This window comes from Branchiostoma floridae, chromosome 5, assembly GCF_000003815.2.
Source record: "Branchiostoma floridae strain S238N-H82 chromosome 5, Bfl_VNyyK, whole genome shotgun sequence".
Lineage (NCBI taxonomy): Eukaryota > Metazoa > Chordata > Leptocardii > Amphioxiformes > Branchiostomatidae > Branchiostoma > Branchiostoma floridae.
This window is the reverse complement of record NC_049983.1, coordinates 26,391,325-26,404,523: the sequence shown is the minus strand read 5'-3', so window position 1 is coordinate 26,404,523 and position 13,199 is coordinate 26,391,325. Positions and strand designations below refer to the sequence as shown.

Here is a 13,199-nt window from a genome sequence, read left to right as displayed (position 1 = left end):
TGATCAAACCCTCCCATGTAGAGCTACAGGTGAGACTTACCTGATCAAACCCTCCGCCAGGTAAACCAGGTTGAGCCAGTGACTGCCGCTCGGCCCCATCAGTAACACCTTGGCGGCCCAGGCAGGACCAGTTCCACCAGAAAACAGGAACAACAAAAACACGAAATGAACGCTCGCCATCTTTATTCCGTAACCTTTGACCTTCAACCTTACGTACGCGTTGTGCAAGACATCATGCAACCTTATGACCTCAAGTACCCTAACCCCGTTCACACAAACAACCAGGCAACAAACAGTCGCTATGTTCACCTTGACCTTTCACACAGAGCTTCATAGACTCCGATACAACCTAATGACCTTAAAGTGCCAGTGCAAGTAGCGTGTAAAGCTCCTTGGATACATAATCATATCTGTGTGAAGCAGACAGTGACATTGTTCGCTTTATAACGTTATACCTTCTAGCGTTATTATATCTGTAGATTTGTATTGTACGAAATAATTTTTACTACATAGCGCTCACGTGGACACTGCCATACGTGTTCAAAAAACAAAGGCTTCTGGGGATAAGGCTAAGAACGGTTAGGAAAGAGGGCGAGAATCATCATACGATGTTGAATCGAAGTAAACAGTCCATCACTGTTTATGTATTCTGGACCGCCATGCGCTATTAGACTGCGAAACAATGTAAATGACCTTTACGTCCCCTGTAAAGCTCCGTGGACACATAAACATGTCTGTGTGAAGCAGACAGTTTTAATGTGCATGTTATAACATTCCACGTTTTAATGCTATAAATAACACCGCACTGTGTGGCATACCATATCGCGTTAGCGTTGTCAATGCCGTACGTGTTTCTGGTGACAAGGGTAACACGGCTAGGAAAAGAGGGCGAGAATAACAAATCATTTTTTCGATGTTGAGTCGAAGTAGACAGCCCAGCGGTGTTTATGTATTCTGAATCGCCATGTGCTAATTGTGGGTCACTTTGGGTCATTGGTTTGCCTTGGCGTGGAGCAACAGGTTATTTAAGGTCATTTCAGCCTGAGTTTTACACGACACAAGGTTAAAGGTTACGGAGTAAAGATGGCGGCCGTTCGTTCCGTGTTGTTGTTGTTCGTGTTTTGTAGTCTCGCCGGTTCTGCCCAGCCTGCCAAGGTGTTAATGATGGGGCCGAGCGGCAGTCACTGGCTCAACTTGGTCTACTTGGCGGAGGGTTTGATCAGGTAAGTCTCACCTGTAGCTCTACCTGGCGGAGGGTTTGATCAGGTAAGTCTCACCTGTGGCTCTACCTGGGGAGGGTTTGATCAGGTAAGTCTCACCTGTAGCTCTACCTGGGGAGGGTTTGATCAGGTAAGTCTCACCTGTAGCTCTACCTGGGGAGGGTTTGATCAGGTCAATCTCACCTATAGCCCTACCTGGTGATGGTTAGATCAGGTAAGTCTCACATGTAGCTCTACCTGGCAGAGTGTCTGATCAGGTCTCACTGTCTGTGGCTCTGCCTGGCGAATCTGTAGCTCTTCCCTCAGGTAGCGTTAGATTTAGAGGGTGTGGTCAAGTATGCATAATGTAGCGGTAGCACAACTGGCCTGTACGCGTCACTCCAGCTGTTCTGCGGTCAGTGCGGTTTGTTTATGTTATCGCGTTAGTGGCCTCCTAAGGATATATACTGGTCTCCCGTGTACCAATCCGCAGATCTAACCACAAAAGCGTGTGGCATATTCTTGTGGTACTCTAGGCCTATCATTATCAAACGTTTAGCAAGAAACACGCACGATTTTCGTGCGCCAATTGATGTGCCATCATGCACGTGCCAACATTTGCCATCCAGAGCCGTAAATCTTTTTTCAGTGTCGTAATGTCATGTTTGTTTGTTCTAGCAAAGGTCATGACGTGGTTTCCCTGGTTCCCTCTAACCTGTACGACAACCAGCAGAAGGTGCTGAACACCCCCGTCAGGCGCAAGATTCACCTGGAGAGGTTTGAGGTACGTTAGTTAGTTCAATTAACATATAAAGTTAACACGTTTTTGAAGGTTAGACTTCCAGGTAAACAATATTCACAACAGTTTACTCTCTACTATTGGATAACATTCGGAGATTACATCCGGACGTTTCGAGTGACATCCATCACTCTTCTTCATCATCACTGGAGTGATGACACGAAAGAAGAAGAAGCGTCACTGGAACGATATTATTGTGACACTAGATTGCTCATTCTATTGATACTGACAAAGAGTGATGAATGTCACTCGGAACATCTGGAAAATAATCTCCGAGTCTTAACTTGGTGTAGAGATTGGGCTGTTTTTAAACATACAGGTAACAGCACAAATATCCATGCCGTTCATTTATTCATTTATGTTTCATTGCGTGAAAGGCTGTTTTAGTCTACTTTAAACTATTAAACCACCAATTAAAATATGTCAAACAGTATTTGTGAAATTTTATGGTTTAAAAGGTCCCTTTTTTAAATTCATTGAAAGATGATGGTTGTCCAGAAATACTCTTTCTAGTTTTTAAACTAGAAAGAGTTTAAACTGTAAACTTACAAGTTTACAGCCGTTTAGACACACAAAACGTCTTGGCATTTATCTTTCGCAATATCACATGAGAAATGATGACGGTAGAATTGAGGAAATAAACATGAATTAGCAATGTGGTGTGAATTCCATTGCCATGCTGTTCGCCCAGGTTCCGACAGAGGGCGACTTCTTCGACAGGATGATCGATCTGCAGGTGGAATTGTCGCTAGGCGACAACAAGAACCGATCGACTTTCGACACCGCGTGGAAATTCACCTACGAGGCCTTCAAGCTCGTCTCGGTCGGCTCCATCGGGACCGAGGAGTGCGAGGCGCTCGTTTACGACAACAAAATGATTTCCCAATTACGACAGATGAACTTTGACATCATCATCATCGATCCCGCTATGGTTTGCGGCAACATCGTGGCCAGACTGTTGAACATCCCGCTCGTCATCATTGAAGCACCCTACATCATGCCGGGTTTCCTGGAGTACGCCACCCAGGCTCCCGTGCCGATAGCCACCTTCTACTCCTTCCGAACGGACTTCTGGCAGAGGCTGAAGAACCTGGTCTGGCACTGTGTCGCCGGCGCCATCATGCGGACTTTCGCAGGCAGGTATGCAGGTGGCATTCTCCTACGCAGAGGGACCACAGTCGTGTCAAAACGCCTAGTGTTTACCTCTGCTATCTTGTGCACTCAGATTAGTTAGGGACCGCCCTACTTATAAATATTAATGAGCTTGCCCTTATATGGGCAGTCAGCCGTTGGGGATAGGGAGTAGGAGGATGGAGCCATGTTATACGTAACATGATTGGCTGATAGCTTCCCAGCGGCCTTTGCGACACAGCTTGCGACAACAAAAAGCCCAAGAAAAGCCTATTCTCTGATTGGTTGACAGCTGGTTTGTGGCGACAATCATAATAACCACTGATAGGGCATGAGATAGCAGGGCCCCATAGGCTAATGCCGTTGGGGACCGGGCGTTAGGAGGATGGCAGGTGGTCGAAATAGCATTGGTCAAATGAAGTCTCAATGCGTGATTGTTTACTAATGAGTTTTACTACTACAGAGCAGATGGGTATTTGTTACTCCAATTGTCTGTTTTGTATTGTTTCAGTATATGACATGTGAAAATCTCGTTTGGTAGATAGTTTGGATGTTTAGATCATCATGTGTATCACGACTGCTATCTCTTTATGTGCTTACCCGTTATTGATGTCAATCATATGTCAAGAATATGAAATTCAATCTATGATGGTCTTGTGTAATAAAATCATTTCTCATCATTATCACCACCATAATCGTCATCACTTTTATCCTCACAATCATCATCATCATCATCACCAAAATCATCACCATCATCTTTATTGCGATCAAATCATCACCATAATCAGCATCTTTTTATCACCATCACTATCATCAGGTTCAGGCCGATCGCGTCCCGCGCTCTTGGTTACGACACGACCATCCTGGAGCTGATGGCGGAGGCAGACCTGTTTCTCATGAGGGGGGATTTTGTCATGCACCCCCCTCACCCCGCCATGCCCAACATGGTTTACATAGGGGGGTACCACGTACAGCGCGTCAACCCCCTGCCAAAGGTAGGCTCATGCATTTTTTATTTTGATCTATTCTTCCCTTTTTAGAAGGGTGGGGGCTTATCCTGATGCACACACGGTAAATTGAAGAGTACAATCACGAGCAGCCCTTTGCCATATGTAAAGGTATTTCTTGTCGTTGTACCAACTGTAGTATGCAGGGCTCTAGCCAGCTCGAAATTTTTTTTCCGTCAGCCAATTCCCATTGTCGCGAAAACCGCGAAAGTTAAGTTAGAAAGACGGAACTGAGACCTTGAAAAACGGGTTTTTAATGAGATTATCGTATGCGAAAGGGCGCCGACACACTAAATCAACAATCATAACAATAGCAAAACAAACAGTGTGTGGCTTTCCGACCGTGGACAGCGTCCCCAAGCCGCCTGTAGCTTCCACCAAGAATTTTTGTCCGTCAAGGTTGACGGATTGGTTTTAAAAAATTTCCGTCACACGCAGCAAATTTCCGTCAATTGACGGAAAAACGGACGCTGGCTAGAGCCCTGGTAGTATGTCTTGTCGATGTCCATCTAGTGTTTCGAGTTTATATGTTAAATCAGTGACATATTCTCTGCATTCCTGAAGTCATACAACCCTGGTGTTGCGTCTAAAAAGCATCGTAAATTATGACAAATATTTACACGACAAATACGAATATCAATTACCATTTTTCTTCGTTCCTCCTGTCAACATGTCAGGATCTTGAAAAGTTCCTTGAAGAGTCCGGGGGTGTAGTCGTCTTGTCCTTCGGGTCCTACGCCAAGGTAATGGGCAAGGAGAAGGCCGAGATGTTGGCTGCAGGGTTAGCAAGGGTGCCTTTTAAGGTCATCTGGAAGTTCCAAGGTCAAAGACCGAAAAACACAGGAGAGAACACCTTGTTGATGAGCTGGATTCCACAGAATGACTTGCTGGGTAAGGATGTTATTTTCTTTCCTCTTTATCTTATAAATACGTGTACAAAACCATTTTTACACGTCCCATTTCGATTCATAGGCGTTCCTGATACAACCAAAAATACCATCCGGCGGTGCGCCTGTAATAACTTCAGCTTTTAACCTTAAAAGTATATATAACATGATACTGGTGAAATTATGTTGCTTGCAATTCTAGCTTAAGCTTTAGCCTGGTAGTCATTTGTTTTTGTAAATGAGCTGAACCTATCCCAAGCATGATTTTTTTCTATACCGGGCCATTATTTACCCATTGTACGTTTTGCATGTTTCTCCAGCTCACCCCAAGACCCTCCTGTTCATCACCCACTGCGGGATTAACGCCGTGTACGAGGCGATGTTCCACGGCGTGCCCATGGTCAGGGTTCCCGCCTTCGCAGAGCAGCATGGGAACAGCGACAACCTGGAGACTCTGGGAACGGGAGTCACCCTGGACATCTTCACCATGACCTCGGATGACCTTTACGAAGCCATCATGGAGGTCGCCAACAACAAAACGTACGTGCAACTCTAGAACGTTTTTATAGGATACAAATGTCATAACATCTCCCTTTATGGATGCTTGATATTTTTATGTGCCAGGAAGTCCACATAATCCCCGTCTGTGTTCAGTTTAGAACTCTGCTCAAGATGACGGCGGAGTTTTTATAACAACCTTCATTGACACGACAAAAAGTACAGTTCCTTTTTTATAGTCAACTATAAACTACAACAAACAAAGAGAGAAAGAATTCAGAATATATCTTACAATTCTAGTAATCAAACAGTAGAGGAAAATAAGATTCTGCTCTATTGAAGATAGCTTTCTCCTGCCTCCGTAGAAGTAATTATGTATTGTACAAAAAACATAATTTGTCCAATGTAAAGAAAAACAAGTTATCGCATGGGTACCGTCGCGATGCGAAATCCCCGACTATCAATATCCAGGTAGACATCGCCCATCTCCCTAACCGCCTGTCCCCACACAGAGGACTTTTATGCTGACATTACTGTGCTTTTTTGTTGTTTCTGCAGCTACAAGTCCGCCGCCGTGCGGCTGGCGCAGCTCCAGCGGGACCAGCCGCAGTCTCCCATGGACCGCGCCGTCTGGTGGATCGAGCACGTCATCAGACATGGCGGCCTGCCGCACCTCAAGTCGGCCGCGCGACACCTCAGCCTGCTGCAGTACCACCTGCTGGACGTGGCGGCGCTACTGTCCGCGGCAGGGGTGGCCATGGTGCTTGTTCTCTGGCTCTGCTGTCGGTGCTGCTGTCGGTGCTGCTGCCGAGTTCTGTGCGGGAAGAAAGCAGCCACCAAACAGAAGCAGCACTGATGGTAAATCTATAATAATCTGTATGAAAGTTTTGATAGAACCTGTTCTTGGTGCTGAACACCATCCATACCATGGTAAATGTAAAGTTGTCAAGGCAATCTATGTGTTACCTTGGAACTGCCACTTCACATTATCTGTAATCCACTCCATAAAATGAGTACAATAGCCTGCAGATAGTGCTGAACACCGGAATATCGGAAAATGCACAATCACCTCCTGGGCATACTCGTCATTGATGCTATAAAGATTCATACTATAAATAAGATACACACTATATTTCATTTCATTTGACAAATTTCATCCTGTTGATATATATAGTCGGAGAACAAGGTTCTTAAATTAAAATTTTGTAACATTATAGGCCTGTTTGCATCTGTTTTGTCACATTCGTATGTAGTGAGGCAAGTCGTCTGCTTTGAGTTGCGAGATGATGCACGTTCGTGTTTTTGCCGTTGCTGATTGTATAAATAATGTAATATTTCAGAATCAGAAGACATCTTCAAGGTATGGAAAAGTCACAACTTCTGTCAATAGGCAACTATGAACTTAGCCTGTCCCGGGCTCTCCAGGCTGATGCCGTAAATTCTCGACCCAGCTGACTTCAGTTATCTGATCTCCAAGCAGATGTTAGCCGTCAGTGTACTGAGGGGGCCGATTTCATCTTTGAAAGAGAATTGCCCAACTAGGGGTTGACAGATAGTCATGATTTTTGGTATGCAGTTAGCGTCAGTAATGATTTAGACAAGTAAAATCCAATCGTGCTAATTGAAAACTTGTTTTGCTTGATCAAGGAAGAAAGTTTATAAATCAATTGCATTTAATGATAGGACTCATAGACATGTGAATATGTAAGTGATATATAGAGGAAAATCGATAGATATCAATCATACGTGTGATTTGCATAATTCATAAGTAAACACTATAATCAACTAAAGGTAAAAAATGCTGATTCTATTCTTGTGGCATTTAGAAGTTAGGTAAAATTGAATATTCGTAGATAGAAACCATCAAAATGATGATGACATTTACATGATTTATGAGAAAAGGTTTCAACAGCCTTCTGTACTAAGATAAGACTTTTATACTTTGAACAGCCCTAACCGCAAACACTTTGAATTTACGGAGGCATGTGACCTACGGACTCTTGTTTATTATTCTTAATGGCAAACCTGTATGCTCTGTGAGTCAAAAATGACTAGTTTAAAGGAAAAATTCATGCTTGGATAAGTTGTGAAGCAATGAACAATGTTTTATTTTAGTACATGCCTGTATTTGAATACATATTTAATAGATGGCTATTTAGATAACAGATGAATGAATATCAACTTAAATTTAAGGATTATCTATCAAAACGGTTGACGCTGTGGTAGAGCAGTTCAAACTTATTACAATATGCAGTAAAGTCCTTGTAATCAGACATCCTTCATTACACTTTGAATCACATATATAGGGTTGAGCGGTGATATGTCGTATACCAAAGTATAATAAAAGCCATCGCCGCTTGTTTGTAAAGCTTCAGCTGTAATTACAGACAAATTGATATAATTCTAAATGTGAACAAAGAAAATTGACAAATCTACATGTAGAAACGAGACGGTTCAAATTTATATCCATTACTTAACCGGGTTATTGTGATCAGACATCATTCATTACACTTTGAATCACATAAACAGGGCTGAGCGGTGATATGTCCTATATCAAAGTAACAGCCACCGCCGCTTGTTTGTAAGCTTCAACTGTAGTTACAGACAAAATGATATTCTAAATGTGAACAAAGAAAATTGACAAATCTACATGTAGAAACGAGGAGCTTTCAATTTGTATCCATTACTTAACCGGGTCAAAGATCAACTTTACTAACACCTTGCATCCAGCCTTGCAGTTTCAAATCAATTTTGTAAGTTCCTATGTTTAAACACAGTGGTTAACATGAATCTATAAATTTGAAGTAGTCATGACTAAGGTTTCCTAATTGATGGTTCGTTTCTGTCGTATACTGTCTTCTATATGAGTAGCATATAACCCATTTAAGTAGCATCGATTTCTGGGTGTATACACCGTTACTGATTTTTTTTACATTATTTTATGTCTTACCGTGACACCCCAAACAGTGTACAGAAAGTTATCGCTTATCGAAAATATGATATTCATGTTTCTACACATTGAAGAAATAGCACACAAAACATCATAACACACAAAGCATTTAGCATGATACATCAGAGCATTCAAGTATGAACTATATAGTCAGCAATATACATCTACGTGACAGTCCTTTTAAGTAATGGAAGTTATCCTAACATCAATGCTAATTGTTTAACACAGATTTATACCTACTATGCACGATGAATTAACACAAATAACATAAGACTATGAAATATAGTTGATCATAGTATCCGAGTATTAATGAAATATACATACAGCATGCAGCTGAGCAAATTTGACTCTATGTACAGCATGTGGGCATTCTATATAAATCTATTCGATTACAAATGTCCAAATCTTTTTACATGATTATATCAGCATTATGTATATATATTCATGTGCTTAAAACAACTTCTTACATTTTGGACTTCACGTATCACGTATAAGTATAAGAGTAATCACGTATTCAGGTTCACACATAACATAAACTCATTTAGCATCATATTTTAGATAAATTTTGTAACTATTATATAAATATATATAGAGAGAGACATCAGTGTACATCTTCTTGAAAACGTGTCAATGTAATAGACGAACAGGACACATTGTAAACTTCAATGTCTTTTAGATACGGTTGATTTTAGAGTAAATTTATATGTTACTGTTCGTATGTTTATTGTATTTTTTCTAAGTTTTTCTTGTTGACTGCAATACTGTAATGTTTGAAAGTTTCAATGAAACTAATTCATCATCATAATTTTGATAAATTAACTAACATAACGTAAACAAACCTATTCAAAACAACGTCAATAATTCTACTGGGTATGTATATCAGTCCTAATTTTGTAAAAGTCATATCGTTTGTTTTTCTCTCTTACTGAATTTAACTTTAAGTTGTCTATTTCTTGGACTTGGTCTACATAAATAATCAGCACACTTAAACAATAAATTGGTATAGTATATTAAGTAATTGTAAGCATATGACACCAATGTATATAGTATATCAATATAGTAAAATGTTAGAGTTATTTGGTCGTACTGTCCTGCGTTTGATTGGTTGATATTTACCTCTGTTCCTGGTGGTTCTAATAACCCCATAAAGACACGTAAATGCCCTGATTTTCTTGGACATAATAATATGATACATACACTTTTATGTTCTCTTGTTATTCCCATAACAAAGCTTCTTGCTAATGGGACGTATGCTGTTCGCATGTTCTGAGTAGATGATTAACGAGCATTATTATCCAAGTATCTCTGGAATATACATACAACTTAAAACGAGATAAGAGTATTACGTGATCTTTTAATCCTATTCATGTAAACGTACATGTTGGGAATACATAATGCATAACACAAAGCTATTTACATGTAATGCAGTACATCAAAGCATGCAGATACCCATAGTTTCAAGTTTTATGTCATGTTGTAAAGCCTAAAACAATGGACATAAACCTATTTCTAATCGGACTTATTGTATGAAGGTATTTACAAATGTATTGAATAGATATCACACGTGACATCATAAAAATATTTAGTGTAATGTATCAAAGCATTTAGATATGAAATATATACATGTACATATGCTTAAATATGTAACGAGATTTTAGGCATTTCGATACTAATTCATGTTCTGGATAAATAATTTCCCCACATAACATATAATTACTATAGTATATCAAATTATGATATTTTAGTATCTATGGAATGTACACGCATAATAGCATAGTAAATATGCTTGTAACATTCCTGAAATACTAATTAGAAGTAGTACATGGAAGTTTGGGAAAGAAATGGTAGTGTATTCACTTAAAGATTCTCCCTACGTTTTACGCAGTGCTGAAGACGGTACTCTACACAGCACAGTCTCCACAAGCCCATGTGCCATCACGGGGAGGGCTGGCTGCCAGGCAGCTGACGTGAAAGATCCTCCGGCATGCCTTGCACCTCTCCAGCCTTCCCAGACGCCCTCCTTGTTCGCAGTGGCAGACCAGTGTGAACTGGTGTGCACTGGTTGGACCGACCCTCCATCTGCGAGTGGTCAGACGTGGAAACGGTGTGAGTTTCTCTTCTTTGAAGCACATCTCCAAATGGCTCCTCATCTTCCTGTCGTCATACACAACCTTGCTCACGTCCTGCCCCTCTGCGATATCCACTGCCCAGGCGATGACGAACAGCCCACAATCTTCGGCATTCCATTGATGCTGTACCTCCGGTACCAACACGGTCAGGACGTTTGTTCCCTGGTCAGCAAACGCGGCGTAAGACTGGCAAAGCTGAATTTGCAGGGATTTTGTCATGGCGACGCCGAGGCTGTCAAACAGGTACACCTGTCCGTCTGTGTAAGACGACAGCACCCAGTGCATGGTACCGCTACCACTGTGGTGGATTTGTAGCCCCTTTCCGGTCATCTTGGCAAATCCTACTTCATAGAGACCGAATACAGGGTCTTCCAGCCCTTGGAGGGCCGGATACTGGCGGCGGAGCAGGTTTTGGGCAGCTTGTATGTCGTTGTATGTCAGCATCTTTCCAAGCGAAAGAGGTGTGGAGGACTTGACCACAGCCAAATCTTTATCTTCTGTGACATTTTCTTCTTCGTAGCTGTCACTTGAACTTGGACCCGCCTCCACCACTGCACTGTTCCCGGATTCGTCCTCGATGCCGCTGTTTTGGGAAGCAGAACGGATAACAATGACGGGAAGATCTTCTCTTGGAGCTTGAGGTTCCTCGGCTCCGTCCTTGAGGACATTCTTGACTTGTGGGACGAAGTCAGGTTTCGTAGGGAGGTCTGCATTCTTCATCCTGTACATGTAAAACTATAAGGTTAATGAATGAATAAATGAATGAAGACCTTTATTGCACATTTTTGCCCCACTGGGCTAAGTACAGGTCACATGGTAAGGATCATATGTATGTAACAATGGATCAATACCATAATTGGGTTCAGAAGCGTTAGAAAATCAGAAGAGGGAAGAGAAAAGCAAAGTAGAGACGCGCCTTCAGCAAGCAAATTGAATCGTCTACAGGTTTCACTCACCTTTTAAAATATAGCAGCGCAAGATTACAGTTCATAAGGGGTAGGAAAAGCATAAGTAAGTGATGACACAGGAAATGTTCCATCCATGCATCCCACAGAGAACCGTACTCGCCTGCAGCTGAAAAGCGACAGTCTCTTCAACCACAGCCTCTCAACTTGGATCTCAACCTCAATAAGGCTGTCGTGGAGGCTATCCACGATGTGGACGTCTGTAATTGTGTACAATTTTGTCATTCCAAAACTTTGAATGAAACAAAAAGATCAAGTAGAAATCAACCGGGTGTCGCCTGGTAAGAAACATAAGGCTCATTAAGATTTAAATCACGTGTTGGACAACATCAACTTAGACGCAATTACCTGTGACTGGCGCTTCTTGAAGCCCAAACAAGGAAGTGAAGCGTTCCCATAACCCTTGGATGAAGTACCGGTCCTCTTCTGGCATGACGTGGTTCCGCACATCCGGAAGTGCGCTGTCGATGATCGCCATGGCGATGTTCATCAGAACCAGGAACATGAAGCAAATGAATGTTACAAAGAAGATGGGACCGAGGATGGGGTTTGCCTCCGTCAGCTCCGTGTGGTCAAAGACTCCAAGAGACATCTGGAACAATGTGGAGAAGGAAATACTGATGGACCTGAAAAAAAAAAAGTCGTTTTCATGTCAGTGTGTTGTAACGCTTTTCTTTTTAAAACCACCACCATGGACTTGATGTTCCTTCTTTCAAAGACAACGAATATATGTTACCTAGCGGATAAAGGTAAACTAGCGGTAATCCGATTTCTGTCCAGGTCTGCTATAGTCTTAACCACTCTAAACACTAAAATTATGAACCTGTACGTTGTTGCGGTGGCACCGAACATGAAATAAGCGCTGATGCCAAATCCTGAGAAGCAGAGGAAGAAGTAGAAGATGAAGGCAGAGAACTCCACCGCCATTCCCCGGAACACGGACATCAGCTTGGACAGGAGTGGGTTGAACCTCAACAGTCGCAGGAACTTCATGATGTTGACAAAGGCAAGGAAAGACAGGAACCATCCATACACCAGATTTATGTTCACCACCGATCTGAGATACTGGAGTGGATCTAAACGGAATCAAAAGAATTGTTCGTTATTATTTTCTTTAAACCTCCTCTCAAGATTTAAGAAAAAATGTAGGATTTTGTACAATACTAACGTTACAACGTAATGAACATGTGTACATGTTTATAGCCCACCTTTCCCTTGCTTGACAGCCGCCAGAGCCATGGACCCATACACTCTGTTAGTGGCATACAAGGCAATAACAGAGAAGGCCAAGAGGAAGTTAAAGATTTCGAAAATATTCCATGGCTCCTTCAAGTAGGCCCAGCCAGCTGCTCGTGCTGTTTTCGCCTCTTTCCACAGCGAATAGAGGAGAAAGATGACGTAAATGATTTCCATCAGGACGTAGATGTAGCCGACTGTACCAGGCTGTTGATGAAGCCGAAAGGTATGCAGGTGACGATGGGAGAAAACTCCGGACATCTCGGTAAATTCAAACACTACCGTCACCGAAGTGAACATATCCAGGTTTCCGTTGTAGACGAATTGTTCCACAATGACGGCCCTTGTCCGCTTGTCAATCCAGTGGTTGGTCTTCAGGTCTGTGAGAATACTGCGCA

At 42.1% G+C, this 13,199-nt stretch overlaps 2 protein-coding genes across 2 annotated transcripts in view; one reads left to right on the top strand and one right to left on the bottom strand.

Annotated features, from left to right (window-relative positions):
• Positions 1-641, bottom strand: part of LOC118416053 (UDP-glucuronosyltransferase 1A1-like) — a 14,345-nt gene extending 13,704 nt beyond the window's left edge. The window contains exon 1 of the mRNA XM_035821105.1: positions 41-641. Coding sequence (XP_035676998.1) covers positions 41-180 — 140 coding nt within the window. The 5' untranslated portion in view covers positions 181-641. The remainder of the gene's footprint in view (positions 1-40) is intronic.
• A 591-nt stretch (positions 642-1,232) lies between these two features.
• LOC118416054 (UDP-glucuronosyltransferase 1-2-like) lies at positions 1,233-7,846 on the top strand. Its single transcript, XM_035821106.1, has 8 exons — positions 1,233-1,266; positions 1,878-1,983; positions 2,690-3,138; positions 3,947-4,124; positions 4,814-5,027; positions 5,344-5,563; positions 6,080-6,379; positions 6,862-7,846. The coding sequence occupies exons 3-7, from the start codon at positions 2,720-2,722 to the stop codon at positions 6,375-6,377; spliced, it is 1,329 nt and encodes a 442-aa protein (XP_035676999.1). The 5' UTR covers positions 1,233-1,266; positions 1,878-1,983; positions 2,690-2,719; the 3' UTR covers positions 6,378-6,379; positions 6,862-7,846.
• The last annotated feature ends 5,353 nt before the right edge of the window (positions 7,847-13,199 follow it).

Bases quoted from the DNA above. Each gene is read 5' to 3' on its own strand.
- LOC118416054 (XM_035821106.1), top strand. From the start codon at position 2,720: ATGATCGATCTGCAGGTGGAATTGTCGCTAGGCGACAACAAGAACCGA. The intron at 3,139-3,946 runs GTATGCAGGTGG...CACTATCATCAG, and splicing joins ATGCGGACTTTCGCAGGCAG to GTTCAGGCCGATCGCGTCCC. The intron at 5,564-6,079 runs GTACGTGCAACT...TTGTTTCTGCAG, and splicing joins GAGGTCGCCAACAACAAAAC to CTACAAGTCCGCCGCCGTGC.